The sequence below is a fragment of the Narcine bancroftii genome, chromosome 1 (assembly GCF_036971445.1).
Source record: "Narcine bancroftii isolate sNarBan1 chromosome 1, sNarBan1.hap1, whole genome shotgun sequence".
Taxonomy (NCBI): domain Eukaryota; kingdom Metazoa; phylum Chordata; class Chondrichthyes; order Torpediniformes; family Narcinidae; genus Narcine; species Narcine bancroftii.
In genome coordinates this window covers 488,499,797-488,514,997 of record NC_091469.1, presented here as the reverse complement: position 1 = coordinate 488,514,997, position 15,201 = coordinate 488,499,797, and the positions used below count along the sequence as shown (strand labels likewise).

At 45.1% G+C, this 15,201-nt stretch overlaps 1 protein-coding gene across 1 annotated transcript in view; it reads left to right on the top strand.

Annotated features, from left to right (window-relative positions):
* Nucleotides 1-559: 559 nt before the first annotated feature.
* fbxl6 (F-box and leucine-rich repeat protein 6) overlaps nt 560-15,201 on the top strand; it is a 36,042-nt gene continuing 21,400 nt past the window's right edge. Inside the window, 5 exon segments of the mRNA XM_069915082.1 lie at nt 560-592; nt 594-1,084; nt 1,792-1,950; nt 4,421-4,484; nt 7,045-7,176. Of these exon segments, the coding sequence (XP_069771183.1) occupies nt 575-592; nt 594-1,084; nt 1,792-1,950; nt 4,421-4,484; nt 7,045-7,176 (864 nt within the window). The 5' untranslated portion in view covers nt 560-574.

Genomic DNA, 15,201 nt, shown 5'->3' with positions numbered 1-15,201 from the left:
GGATAGTACATGAGGCCATGGACCACCCGTAAAATGGAGGAACAACATTTGATTTCCCATCTGGGCACTCTCCAACCAGTTAGCATTAACATGAACTTCTCCAGTTTCTGGTAGCCTACCCTCTGTTCTCCCTCTCTTCCCTTTCCCTTTGTCTTCTTTCCTCCAGCTCCCTACCCCCTTCCCTCTCTAGTCACAGAACTATCCCCCCATCACTTTGTTTGCTGGTGTGCCCTCCCTCCCTTATCCACCTATTATCTCCTGCCCATGGGACAGTGCCCCTCCCCCTGCCTCTCCCCTCCATCATTTTGTTTGGGTGTCTGCTGACATTTTGTGATGAAGGGCTCAAGCCTGAAACTTCTTTATCTTTACTATATGAAGTACGCTGTTTGACCTGCTGAGATTTTCCAGCTTTGTGCTTTTACTCTAATGTTCTTGATACCACAGAAATCGGTGAGCATTCTGTTTACGAACAGTGGCATTTGCTGATTGCTATTTTTCTCTTGCTCCAGTGACAGTGCGATACCCTCCTTTGTGTTTTACTGTCGGATCAGGACTTGTCAGGCCAGAGTCTTTCATGAGGAGGACTGAGAGGGGACACAAGCATGGAAGGCACATCATCTCCCCAGAGCTCTCGGCAGCCATCCCGGAAGCGGGAAGGGAGCGTGGAAAGCCAGGGGAGGTCGCGCATCCACGACGCTTCTAAGCCGGCCAAGAAGGTGCGGCGGCCGGCGCATTGGCACTCCCCGGACTACACAGTCCATGAAACGGACAATGACATGTTCCTGGTCATTTCCAATGTGAACGACACACAGAGGAAGACCCAGTCCAGAAAAGCATGGTCGCGGAAAAACCGCCCTCGGTCACACAAGAAGCACCTTGGTGCGAAGATTCCCCCGGCTGATACGAGGGCAAGGGGCACCGCCTCAGCCAGCCCTGAGGCCCTGCGGAAGTTGTCGGATCTGGAACCGAAGGCCAAGGAAGAAGAGGACATTGACTGCTGGGGTCAGCAGCTTCCGACCGAAGTCTTGGTTCACATCTTCCATTACCTGGTGTCATCAGATGGAGCTGTTCCATCTCTCTGCAGGTAAGGGCAAAGTCAGAGGGAGGGAAGATTTCAGATTTATTATCAGAGTGAATATATGACATCACATACAAGCCTGAGATTTGTTTTCCTGTGGGCCAGGTAGAATTACCACTTATTGGTAGTGCAACAAAAAACTACACAGCTTACACATGAAAACAAATAAACAAATGTAAACAACTGATTGTACAATACAGAAAGGAGAAAAAAAACATAGTGCAAAAGTCAGACTCTTTAACTGGGTCCCTGATTGAGTTTGTTGTTGAGGTGTCTGATGGTGGAGGGGGAGCAGCTGTTCCTGAACCTGATGGTGAGAGTCTTGTGGCACCTACAGCTCAGGAGATGGCAGCAGCGAGAACAGAGCGTGTGCTGGGTGGTGCGGATCCTTGATGATGGCTGCTGCTGTCTGATGGCAGCACTCCCTGTAGATGCTCTTGACGGTGGGGTGGGTTTTGCCTGTGATGTCAGCAAAGGTGGGGTGCCGGGCAAAGGTCGGATATGGGGGCATCTTTAACTTGGGATTTGGAGAGGGGGAGGCAATCAATGAACATGTGGTTAGGGCAGGGGAGGGATTGGTGAACACATAATTGACATAACTTTCTTGTGTGGGGATAAAAAAAAATCCCTCCATTGCAGTCTGAGAATTCCACGCTGGTCGTTCGAAACCCATGGGCATTTCTTTTGATCTGTTTTACTGTGTTTTTGAACAGAATGGCTCGAGTGTGCCACCTGTGGAATGGAGCTGCCGGGAACCCCAGACTCTGGCACAGGGTTACCATCTCCCATTGCTGGGTCAGTCCTGGAAAGAAACTGCAGCCTACAGTGCAGAGAAAGATCCAAAACACCTTCAACTGGCTGACAGACAACAGGTTCGTGGGTGAAGGAGCACGGTGGGGATTATTAGTGCATTAAGAGCATTCGTTGGGGGGGGGGTACGGTTGATGTATTTTCAGATTGGGTCAAAGTCGTGAGAGGTACACAAGGGGTCCATTGTACTGACTTGTTGGAGTCAAACTGACAGAGATCGGTCAGTCCGGTGGAGAGACTCAAATGAAGATATGAATCATAAATTTGAGGACAAGAGTATTTTATGTCATACCCTTTGGCCCAGCAAGTCTTCACCCACTTTTAGACTAATCCTACTAGAACATACAGCAAAGTACAGGCCCTTCAGCCTTCGATGTGGTGCTGACCCATATATTCCTTAAAAAAAAGTACTAAACCCTCCCTACCCTGTAATCCTCTATTTTTATTCCATCCATGTGCCTGTCTAAGAGTCTCTTCAATGCCCCTAACGTTTCAGCCTCCACCACCACTCCTGGCAACTGAACCATTTTAATTTCCCACACCTATCAATCTACTTAACCTTCCATAGTAAAACATGAAAGTCTGCAGATACCGTGGTTGAAGTAAAAACACATTACTGGAGAAACTCAGCTGGTCAAACAGTGTCCTTTATATCACAACAGTAAAAATACAGAGCCAACATTTTGGGCTTGAGCCCTTCATCAAGGTAGGGAAAAATGTTGGCAGGTGACTGAATAAAAGAGTAGTGGGGAGGGGCATATAAGCAGTTGAATAAGATGACCTGCAGACACGACTACCTGGAATTTTCGCCTAAAGTGTTGGTTTTGAACAATATCCCTTGTATCAAACGATCCCCCCCCCCCCCCCCCGCCCAAAAATAAATTTGGCACTTACCGCTGACCAGATGCGCTAAAAGCAAATTACAATATTTTAATAACAAATTATCATTTAAAAGTTTAAATTTAATTTGGATATTTTAAAATAAACCACTGTCGGCTCCTGTTACAGGCTGTTTAAAGCCTGAACAGAGCTGACAGTAGTTAGGCGGGGTGGATGGACCCCGTGGAGGAGCGCTGAGACTTTGCAAATAACTAATGGGGCTTGCATGAGATTGCGTCGGAGTCAGCAGGAAGATGGTGGCGGTGTTGCGACGTTGTCATCCCTTTGTATTGGATGACCCCAGATTTTAAGGTGAAATTTTTAAGTTTCAGATTGATCTATACAAGTTGCCAGAGGGAAATACAGCTTGGGTAAAACCCCTTCAGCCCATCGGGTCCATGCTGACTATCAGCCACCCATTTTCTCTAATCCTTCGATGGGAAGGCATCAGGAGGATGCAGGCCAAATGCAGGCAATTAGGACTGGCACAGAATTGTCACGAGGAAATTGGGCAACTTCATCACTTTGCAAGTCCCTTTCTTCACTCTCCCCCATGAGCTCATCCAGGTTCCACCCCTCAGGCACACAACATAGGCAATGCACTGTGGCCAGTCCACCGACCATACTGTACTGTATGTCTAAATGTAAAGAAATGATTTTATACAGGCCTCCCCTCAGCCTCCTACATTCCAGAGAAAACAATACAATTTGGTCCAATCTCTCCCCATAATCTGTACCCTTAAAACCAGGCAACAGGCTGGTAAACCTCAATTGAACGTGACCTGCTGGTGCTGGGAGGCCTCAGATCTATTAAATATGCTGCCTTATTCAGCTAGATCAGATTCAAGATTCTTTTGTTGTCATGTAATAGTACAGAAAATGTAAGATTACATGGAATTGCCTTCTGTCTACCGTAAACCAGAAAAAGAGTTACCGTTAGTGTCACCCACTACCCCTTACAGTATTAGAAAGAGAATCAAAAGAGAGTCACTTGAGTGTCCGTGGATTGGTCTCTTGCACTCCTGCAACCTCTGCAGCCGCACAGACTCCGTTCGATCCATCGGCAACCTACGCTCCAGGTCAAAACCTCCGACACAGGATGCCTTCAGCGCCTAAGGCCCTTCAGGAGCCCTTCTTGCCCTCAGCACCTTCTCAAATCCCAGCTCCAATCACTGATTCCCATAAGCCGATCTCCAGCAGCTGGAAAGCCCACGTGGGTCCCCTGACTGAAAGTCGCCTGCAGCTACTGAGTCCCTTGCTGATCCTCCTCCATGGTTACTGACCTATAGAGTTGTCTCCTCTGCTTCTTCTCAACGGGTGGGGGTGTGAGTACATGTTCTCTCCCTTTCTGGTGCCTTGCGTCAAGTGGAGGTTTGAACGGAAACGTCCTTGACCAATTGTACTCCAACCTTAGCAATGACTCAGTCATCACACCTGTCCAGTCCCTGCTTTCCTTTTTCCCTGTGGATTCTAGATTAGAGGAGTGGAAGTTTCTTGTTTTTTCCCCTGAGTTGAAGGGAAACATTTGAGACTGTCATCAGTTCTCCACATTCAGCTCCTGCGGAGAATTGCTCGCCTCCTGGTAAGGCATATCTAGTTTAGGAAGAAGTTGCCAGTTAATTTAACCTGCATTCGATCTGTGTGTCTACACAGGTTCACACAGCTTCGGGAATTTTCTCTTTGCCATTGGAACAATCTAGTGAGTTACATCCTGAAGGTAAGATTGATACCCAAGGGCCAGTCAGACTCTCTCTTGTCACAGGGGCAGAGTAACGGTTTCATCTCTGCTCCTGGTCAGATTTGAAGGAACATTCATCAGCCCTTAACTTTTCAGACCTTTGGCATCTAAACATAGAAGAAAGTTTTATCAGGAGGTACTACATCTAGAAAACTGGGGAAAGTCACTGTGCGGCATGGTGAGCTGTTTTACACCGCTAGCTACACAGGTTTGAATCCCGCACTCTCTGTAAGGAGTTTGGGAGGGTGGTTTCGTCCCACCCTCCAAAATGTACCGGGTCATAGATCAATGGGCGTAATTGGACAGCACAGGCTCTTGGGCTGAAAGGACCTGTTATTGTGGGGTGTATGTCTACATTTAAATTTAAAATTCTTAATCATATACCTTCTCTGTTGTGTACATTAGATAGAACATAGATCAGATGTTATCCCTGAAAGGGATAATAATTCATGTAATGATTTCAAATAACTTTCTATTTAAGGCATGTATGACTCTGGTTAGACTACACTTGGAATATAGTGTCCACTTCTGATTGCCTCATTACAGCAGGGGTGTGGAAGCCTTGGAGAGGGTGCAGAGGAGATCTACCAGGACATTTCCAGGATTGTAGAACGAGTCTTATGAGGCAAAGATAACAGAGCTGGGGCTTTTCTCTTTGGAGCAAAGAAGGGTGAGAGGTGATTAAATAAAGATGTATAACATTATGAGAGGCATAGATAGGGTGGACAGTCAGCCTCATTTTCTCAGGGCCATAATAACAACACATCTGTAGAAGGTGAGGGGAGGAAAGTTTAGGGGAGACTAGGACAAGAGGGCACAACTTCAAGAATGAATGGCATCTGCTTGCAACAGTTATGCTTAGGAATTTTTTTTTCAGACAGAGGGTGGTGAATTTGTGGAATTTGTTGCCACAGGCGGTTGTGGAGGACAGGTCATTGGGTGGATTTAAGGCAGAGGTTGATAGTTTCTTGATTAGCCACGGCATCGAAGGTTATGGGGAGAAGGCCAGGTAGTGAGGCTGAGTGGGAAAATGGATCAGCTCATGATTTAATGGCGGTGCAGACTCGATAGGCTGAATGACTTAGTTTTACTTGTATGTTTTATGGCCTTATGGAGACAGAATTGTGCATGTTCTTTCTTGGTTTGTCCTTCCGAAATGCAACACCTCACACTTGTCTGCATTAAATTCCATCTGCCATTTTTTAGCCCATTTTTCCAGTTGGTCCAGATCCCTCTGTAAGCTTTGAAAATCTTCCTCACTGTCCATAACACCTCCAATCTTTGTGTACTTCTGCAAACTTGCTTACTCAATTTACCACATTAATATCCAGATCATTGATATAGATGACAAACACAGCCTTTCCTTTGTCAATTTTCCTGGTAACCTCCTGGAAAAACTCTATAAGATTGGTTAACCATGATGCACAAAGCTATGTCGACCACCCCAATCTGTCCATGGCTATCCAAATAATTGTATATCCGACCTCTTAGAACATCTTCCAATAATTTACGTACTACTGATGTCGGGCTCACTGGTCTATAATTTTCAGGGTTACTTTTGCAGGCTTTTTTAAACAATGGAACAACATGAGCTATCCTCCAATCCTCCGGAATCACACCCGTGGCGAAGGACATTTTAAATATTTCTGCCAGAGCCCCTGCAATTTCTACACTAGCCTCCCTCAAGGTATGAGGGAATATCTTGTCGGGCTGTGGGGATTTATAAACCATTTTTTTGCTTTAAGACAGCAAGCACCTCCTCTTTAATCTGTATTGATTCCATGACCTTACTCCTTGTTTTCCTGTCTTCCCTTGACTCTGTCCCAGTTTCCTGAGTGAATACCGATGCAAAAAAACCCATTTACAATCTTCCCTATCTCTTTTGGCACCATATATAGTCGATCACTCTGATCTTCAAGGGGACCAAGTTTGTCCCTTCCTATCCTTTTGCTCTTAAGATACCTGTAGAAACCCTTAGGATTTTCCATCACATTGTCTGCCAAAGCAACCTCGTGTCTTCTTTTTTCCATCCTGATTTCTTTCTTGAGGTTCTTCTTGCATTTTTTATACCTTTTAAGTACCTCATTTGCTCCATGCTGTCTTGTACACCTCTCCCTTCTTCTGAACCAGATCCCCAATATCCCTCGAAAACCAGGGTTCCCTCTGCCTGCTAACCTCACCTTTGATCCTGACAGGAACATACAAACTCTGCACTCTCAAAATTTCTTGGAGGTTCTCCACTTCCCTCGCACATCTTTGCCTGAAAAACAACTTATCCCAATCCACGCTTTCTGGATCTTTTCTCATTTCCTCAAAATTGGCCTTTTTCAGCCCAAGGCCCAGACCTACCCTCCTCCATAATTCCAACGAGATCAACCCCATCTTCTCCACTCTAACTCTACAGCTGAAATCCCTCGTCCGTGGAACCCCCTCTTATGATCTTGTTGCTGTATATTCTGATTCCATTTCATTTGGGGAGAGAGTATCATGTTATTCCACTGTTTTTACTATCTCACTGCTATGGTTCATCTCCCTCCAGGGCATCAGCAAGTCCTGTCCTCACTTAGTCTCCTTGCAGCTGACCAACTGTGCCGGTGTTACATCCGAGGTCTTTGAAGCATTGGCTGCCAATTGCCGGAAGCTGGAAAGTTTAAATCTACAGCATTCAGTGGTAAGAAAACTCTTTGTCAGTTTGTGCATCTGAATTGTGAAAGTTTCCTCTAGTTATCGCACAGTTGTACCAATCTGAATTTCAGTTTTCTGAAAACAGGCCATCCACCTTGTTAAAAGGATTCCAACCCTTCTTGAATGTCATCTATTTTATGCTTTTATTAGTTATCCTGAGCTTTTGCTGCATTGTTAACTAATACGCCAAATCGTGCAAAACCTTCTCACCTTTTTGTAAAACGTCTAAGTCTGCATTCAGCGTGGTTGAAGTACATGTAAAAACACAACACTGGAGAAACTCAGCAGGTCAAACAGTGTACTTTTACAGATGAACAAAATTGGACTGTAACTGGAATGTGGGAAAAGAATGGTAATCTAAAATAGAAAAGGAAGGGATTCACTGAGCAAAATAAACTGAAAGATCATTGTACATTAAGAGTTTGGTCTTGTTCCAAAAAGACATTCAATGCAAAATATTCAGTCTGGCAGGGAGGGAGATGAAAACAGACTTTGTCCCTGGGAAAGTAAGTTAATTGACTATGGCTGTGGTCTGCAGTTTGCAAATGGGATGAAAGATTAACCAAGTCACAAGGTGTTCACTTAATAATACCATAAAAGATAGGAGCAGAAACAGGCAATTCAGCCCATTAAGCCTGTTTAATCATGAGCTGATCCATTTTCCCCACTCAGCCCCCCTACCTGGCTTTCTCCCCATAACCTTTGAGGCTCCGGCTAATCACGAACTTATCAATCTCTGCCTTAAGTACACCCAATGACCCGGCCTCCACAACCGCCTGTGGCAACAAATTACACTGATTCACTGCCCTCTGGCTAAATAAATTCCTCCGTATTTCTGTTCTAAGTGGACGGCCTTCAATCCTGAAGTTGTGCCCTCTTGCCCTAGACTTTCCCACGGTGGGAAGCAACCTTTCTATATCTCCTCTGTTCATATCTTTCAACATTCAAAATGTTTCAATGAGGTCCCCCACCATTCTCTTAAATTCCAACAAATACAGGCCAAGAGCCGTCAAAGGCTCCTCAAATGATAACCCTATAATCATCCTAGTGAACCTCCTTTGAACCCGCTCCAACGTCAGCACATCTTTTCTTAAATGAGAACCTGTTTGTGTGCATACATCAATTCGGTTGGTCGGAGTGTGAAGGTCTGAAATCTCATCCACCTTGGTACAGAATAAAATGGAATGCAGAGGTTTTTTTTAAATGATGGGGAATTACAAAGTGCTGGTAATCAGAGGGAGCTGGGTCTCCCCAAACCAGAGAGACCAGAAGTTAGAATGCAGACACAACCAGTGGAAAGAACGTCAGTCTTTATTGCAAGAGGATTTGGGTGCTGGAGCTCAAATCTTGCTCTCGTATTTGTATCATTGCCAACATGTTAAAAGACCCATCTCAGCCCAGTCACACTCTCTTTACCCCACCTTCCGTCAGGAAAAAGATTCAAAAGCATAAGATTTGGGGCAAGAAGGCTGTGAGTGGAATGGCTAAGGTTTTACGGATCAAAGGCATTTTCTACTTGGGGTAAAAGAGAGGCAAGACTGCAGGCATGTGATGTCACCCAGTAGAGGGGGAAAAGTTTAAAAAGACCACCATATCCAGCGGACAGTAAAATAAGAGTGTTGCAGAGTGGTGGTTAGATGTGGGAGGTCCTGGAATCTCCCAGCCTCCTGGGCAGCCATATCTGCACCCAGTGTGTCGAACTGGGAGATCTGGAGTGTGAGGAGGTGATAGAAAGGAATTATAGGCAGGTGGTCACATCAGGGCCACCGAGACAGACAAGTTATTCACAGTCAGGAGGGAGAAGGGGAAGAGTAAGGTACTATTGAGTACCCCTGTGCCTGCACCCCTTGACAATAAGTACTCCTGTTTGAGTACTGGGGTGGAGGATGGAACAGCCTACCTGGAGGAAGGGTAGGGATAGGAAAAGGAAGGCAGTAGTGATAGTGGACTCAATAGTTAGGGGATCAGGCAGGTGATTCTGTCGATGCAGAAAAGAAATCTGGATGGGTTGGCCTCCCAGATGCCAGGGTCTTGAATGTTTCAGTTCGTGTCCAAGATATCCTGCAGTGGGAGGGAGAACAGCCAGAAGTCGTCGTACATATTGACAAGAATGACATAGGTAGGAAAAGGGAAGAGGTCCTGACAAATGACTACAGGGAGTTAGGAAGAAGTTGAGAAGCAGAACCGCAAAGGTAGTAATCTCGGGATTACTAACTGCCACATGACAGTGTGTAAAGGAATAGAATGAGGTGGAGGATAAACGTCTGGCTGAGTGATTGGAGCAGGGACCAGGGATTCAGATTTCTGGATCATTGAGACCTCTTTTGTGGCAGGTGGGACCTGTAAAAAAAAAAAAAAGAATGAGTTGCACTTAAATCCTGGGGGGACCAATATCCTGGCAGGGAAGTTTACTAAGCTAGGGGGAGAGTTTAAACTTGAATTGTTGGTGGGTGGGAACTGAACTGAAGAGAGTAAAGAAGAGGCAGTTGGCTCACAAGTAGAGAAAGCTTGGAGACAGTGTGTTAGGGAGGATAGGAAGGTGATAGAGAAGGGATGTGCTCAGATAAATGGTTTGAAATGTAAGTGGATGAGCTTAGAGCGTGGATTCGTACTTGGAGCTATGATGTGGTGGCTATTACGGAGACTTGGATGGCTCAGGGACAGGATTGGTTTTAGATGTTTCAGAAAGGACAGGGAGGGAGGCAAAAGATGTGGGAGCTGTGGCCCTGTTGATCAATGTCACGGCTGTAGAAAAGGTAGATGTCATGGAGGATTATCTACGGAGTCTCTGTGGGTGGAGGTTAGGAACAGGAAGGGGTCAATATGTTTACTGAGTGTTTTTTATAGACTGCCCAAAAGGAACAAGGATATTGAGGCGCTGATAGGGAAACAGAGTTTGGAAAGGTGTTATAATAGCAGAGTTGTTGTGATGGGAGATTTTAATTTCCCATATATTGATTGGCATCTCCCTACTGGAAGGGATTTCGATGGGGTGGAGATTGTTAGGTGTGGTCAGAAGGTTTCCTGACACAGTATGTAGATAAGCCTATAAGAGAAGAGTCTGTACTTGATTTGGTTTTGGGAAATGAACCTGGTCAGGTGTCAGATCTCTCAGTGGGAGCGCATTTTGGAGTTAGTCATCATAATTCTATCTGCTTTACAATAGCATTGGAGAGAGAAGAACAGACAAGTTAGACAAGTGTTTAATTGGAGTAAGGGGAATTATGAGGCTATCAGGCAGGACGTTGGAAGCTGAAATTGGGAACGGATATTCTTGTGGAAAAGTACGGAATAAATGTGGTAAATGTTATAGGGATATTTGTGTGGAGTTCTGCACAGGGAAGTTGTGGTAGGGGACAGGAACTGTGGTGGACAAAGGCTGTAAAAAATCTAGTCAAGAAGGAAAAAGCTTTCAAAAGGTTCCAAGAGCTGTATGATGTTAGAGATCCAGAAGATTATAAGGCTAACAGGAAGGAGCTTAAAAAGGAAAATAGGAGAGCCAGAAGGGGCTATGAGAAGGCCTTGGCAAGCAGGATTAAGGAAAACTCTATGTGAAGAGCAAGAGGATGAGATGTGAAAGAATAGGACCCAGCAAATGTGACAGAGGGAAGGTGTGTCTGGAACCAGAGGAAATCGCAGAGGTACATAATGAATACTTCAGTATTCACGATGGAAGAGGATCTTGGCGATTGTATTGATGACTTGCAGCGGACTGAAAAGCTTGAGCATGTAGATATTAAGAGAGAGAATGTGCTGGAGGTTTTTGAAAGCATCAAGTTGGGTAAGTTGCCGAGACTGGATGAGATGTACCCCGGGCTTCTGTGGGAGGCGATGATCTTTGAATCATCAATGGGAATGGAAGAGATTGGAAGGTTGTGGATGTTGTTCCTTTTTTCCAGAAAGGGAGTAGAGATAGTCTAGGTAATTATGGACCAGTGAGTCTTACTTCAGTGGTTGGTCAGTTGATGGAGAAGATCCTGAGAAGCAGGATTTATGAACATTTGGAGATATAGAATATGATTAGGAATAGACAACATGGCTTTGTCAAGGGCAGGTCGTGCCTTACGAGCCTGAATGAATTTTTACAGGATGTGACTAAACACATTGATGAAGGAAGGGCAGGAGATGTCGTGCATATGGATTTCAGCAAGGCTTTTGATAAGGTTCCCCATGCAAGGCTTATTGAGAAAGTAAGGAGGTAGGGGGGTCCAAGGGGACGTTGCTTTGTGGATCTGGAATTGGCCTGTCCACAGAAGGCAAAGAGTAAGTGTAGACGGGTCATGTTGTGTATGGAGGTTGGTGACCAGTGGGGATCCTCAGGGATCTTTACTGGGACCCTTTCTCTTTGTGAATTTTAGAAATGACCTGGATGAGGAAGTGGAGGGATGGGTTAGTAAGTTTGCTGATGGCACAAAGGTTAGGGGTGTTGTGGATAGGCTGGAGGGCTGTCAGAGGTTACAGCGGGACATTGATTAAAATGCAAAACTGGGCTGAGAAGTGGCAGATGGAGTTCAACCCAGATAAGTGTGAAGTGGTTCATTTTGGTTGGTCAAATATGATAGGAGAATATAGTATTAATGGTAAGACTCTTGGCAGTGTGGAGGATCAGAGGGATCTTGTGGTCCAAGTCCATAGGATACTCAAAGCAACTGTGCAGGTTGACTCTGTGGCCTTCATTAATCATGGACTAGAATTTAGGAGCTGAGAGGTAATGTTGCAGCTACATAGGACCCTGGTCAGACCCCACTTGGAGTACTGTGTGCAGTTCTGGTCGCTTCACTACTGGCAAGATGTGGAAGCCATAGAAAGGGTGCAGAGGAGATTTACAAGGATATTGCCTGTATTAAGGAGCAGGCCTTATGAAAACAGGTTGAGTGAACTCGGTCTTTTGTCCTTGGAGCGACGGAGGATGAGAGGTGACCTGACAGGTGTATAAGATGATGAGAGGCATTGATCGAGTGGATAGTCAAGAGTCTTTTTCCTGGGGATGAAATGGTTGCCACAAGAGGACACTGGTTTAAGGTGCTGGGAAGTAGGTACAGAGGAGATGACAGGTGTGTGGAATGGGCTGCCGGCAATGGTGGTGGAGGCGGATATGATAGGGTGTTTTAAGAGACTTTTGGATAGGTACATGGAAAAATAGAGGGCTCCGAGTAAGCCTGGTCATTTTTAGGGTAGGAACGTGTTCAGCAGAACTTGTGGGCTGAAGAGCCTGTATTGTGCTGCAGGTTTTCTATGTTTCTAAGATGACGCACCACCAGATTCAAGGGCAGTTTCTTTCCTGCTGGTATCATACTCTTGAACGAAATTCATGAATAAAATGTCAAGTCAAGTTTATTGTCATCTGATTGTACAAGTACAACCCAACGAAACAGCGTTCTCCGGTCCTCGGTGCAAAACATGCAGACACACAACCAGACATAGCACACATACAGACAAGTAGTACATAACTAGACAATTAAATATTGTTTCATGAATATGAGTCTCAGATGGTCAGTGTGAGTAGTTCCATTGGTTGTTCAGCATTCTCACTGCCCATGAAAGAAGCTGTTCCTCAGCCTGGAGGTGCTGGCTCTGATCCTCCTGGATCTCTCCCGATGGGAGCAGCTGGAAGATGCTGTGTCCTCAATGATTTTGCACCCTCTCCTCAGACAACGATCCTGGGAGATCATGTCGAATGGGAGGTGGGAGACCCCCAGTGATCCTCTCTGCTGCTTTTATAGTGCTGTATAAAAGCACTCTGATCCAATGCTCCACTGCAGTCGGCCAGGATGCTCTCAATAGAGCTCCTGCAGAAAGTTGACAAAATACTGGCCAGTCGCCTTGCCCGCCTCAGCCTTCTCAGTACATCTGCCTCTCCCCCTCCTCCCTCACCCCCTCCCTGCGTTCAGAGGGCTCAAGGGCCTGCTTATATGCTGTATCTCTCTGACAACTGAGATCATGGCAAATGTATTGCAGGCTTATCTCCCCAATCTATTCCCACATTCCTTGGTATCTGAAACTTCAAATTGAAATGTGGATATAGGTAAAGAACAAGAAAATGTGCGTGACAGCACAGGCCACTGCCTTTTCTGGTGTCTCATGGATGTTGAAATTCACCTTTGGACTTACAGAAATTGATAACTCTCCAGTGTAACTGTTGAGATGAAGAGTTTTCAAAACTGTGATATATATTTTTTGAAACAAAAACAAATTGTTGGATTTATTTCACATTTTCCTTGAAAATGGAAGGAAGCTATTTGGTCCATTGAGGCATTGCAACTTTCAGACCAGTCCCGTTCCCACACCTTTTTCTTTGTAATCTATTTTCTCTTGCATGCCATCAACTACATCCTGATTCTCCCATCACCTGCACACTAGGGGTAATTTACAGCTGTCAGTTAGCATACTAACCTGAAAATCTAGAAGAGATTGATGCGGCCAAATTTGGAGCACTGTGTGCCGTCTGGTTGCCAAACTACAGGAAGGATATCAGTAAGATTGAAAGAGTGCAGAGAAGACGCTGAGTCTTCATGAGTTGAGTTACAAGGAAAGATTAAACAGGTTAGGTCTTTATTCCTTGGAGCATAGAAGAATGAGGGGAAATTCGATGGAGGTTTACAAAATTATGAGAGGTATAGATACAGTAAATGCAAGTAGTCTCTTTCCACTTAGATTAGGAGAGAGAAATACAAGTGGACATGGCTTTAGGGTGAAAAGGGAAAGGTTTAGGGAGAACTTCTTCACTCAGAGAGTGGTGGGAGAGTGGAACGAGTTGCCAACTGACGTGGTCAATGGGGTTCACTCATGCTTTAAGAATGAATTGGATGGATACATGGATGGGAGAGGTCTGAAGGGTTATGGACTGGGTGCAGGTCACTGGGACTAGCAGAATAATGTTTTGGCACAGACTATAAGGGCCGAATGGCCTGTTTTCTGTGCTGTTCTGTGGTTCTAGCTTTGGGATAGAACATCGATCATTCCAGCACAGTGCAGCACCTTCAGCCCACAATGTTTTTTGACCTAAGTAAGCCTACTCCACAACAATCCAATGTTTCCCGACCTCACACACATAATCCTCTATTTTTCGTACATTCACGTGCCTGTCTAAGAGTCCCCATGGTTCCAGCCTCCATCACTAATTGTGGTAATGCATTACAGGCACCCACCACTCTCTAAATAGAAGTAAACATCTCTGACATCACCGCTATACTTTCCTCCACTCACCTTAAACAGACACCCTCTAGTATTTACTCTTGTGACCCCGTGGGAAAAAAAAGATGCCGGCTTTCTAAGCCCCTCATAAATCATATGTACCTAAGCTATGGGTTGTGGGGGAGGAAACTGGAGCACCCAAGGGAAAGCCACACAATCACAGTGGGATGTGCAAACTCCACGCAGACAGCAAGATTAGACCTGGGCCATTGAAGTGTTGAGGCAGCTGTATGATCTCGTGGAGCATTGTGAAGAGTGAACCTTTAGGTCGACGACCTTTCTGATAAGACATTAACCTTGGTTTTCTTTATAGATGTTGCCTGACCTGAGCATTTCTAGCACTTCTTGTGTTTTTGTTTCCAATTCCCAGCATCTGCAGTGTTCCTTGCTTTTTAAATGATTTTTTTTTTCAGATTAGAAAGAAAAATACAATATACCTGACAAAGGGCTCGGTCCCAAAAGTTGGTTACTTTTAATTTCCCTGCTGAGTTTAGAACATTCCAGCATAGTCCTTCAGCCCATGATGTTGTGCCGACCCATATATACCTCCCCCCCCCCCCAACGAAACCCTCCCTACCTCATAACTCTCTCTGTGTAAAAAAAAACTTGCCCTTGACATCTCCCTCAATCTTAATTCCTTCACTTTGGACAGTTTCTCCAGCACTTCTGTGAATTGCCCTCAATTCCAGCATCGACAGACTTTCTTGTGAAGCTTAAAATATCATTTGCCCTGATGTAACTAATTGAGAGGAAAGAGAATGGCCGATTTCATTACCTTTCTAATAAAACCTACAAACCTGATTGATTGAGTTTTAAC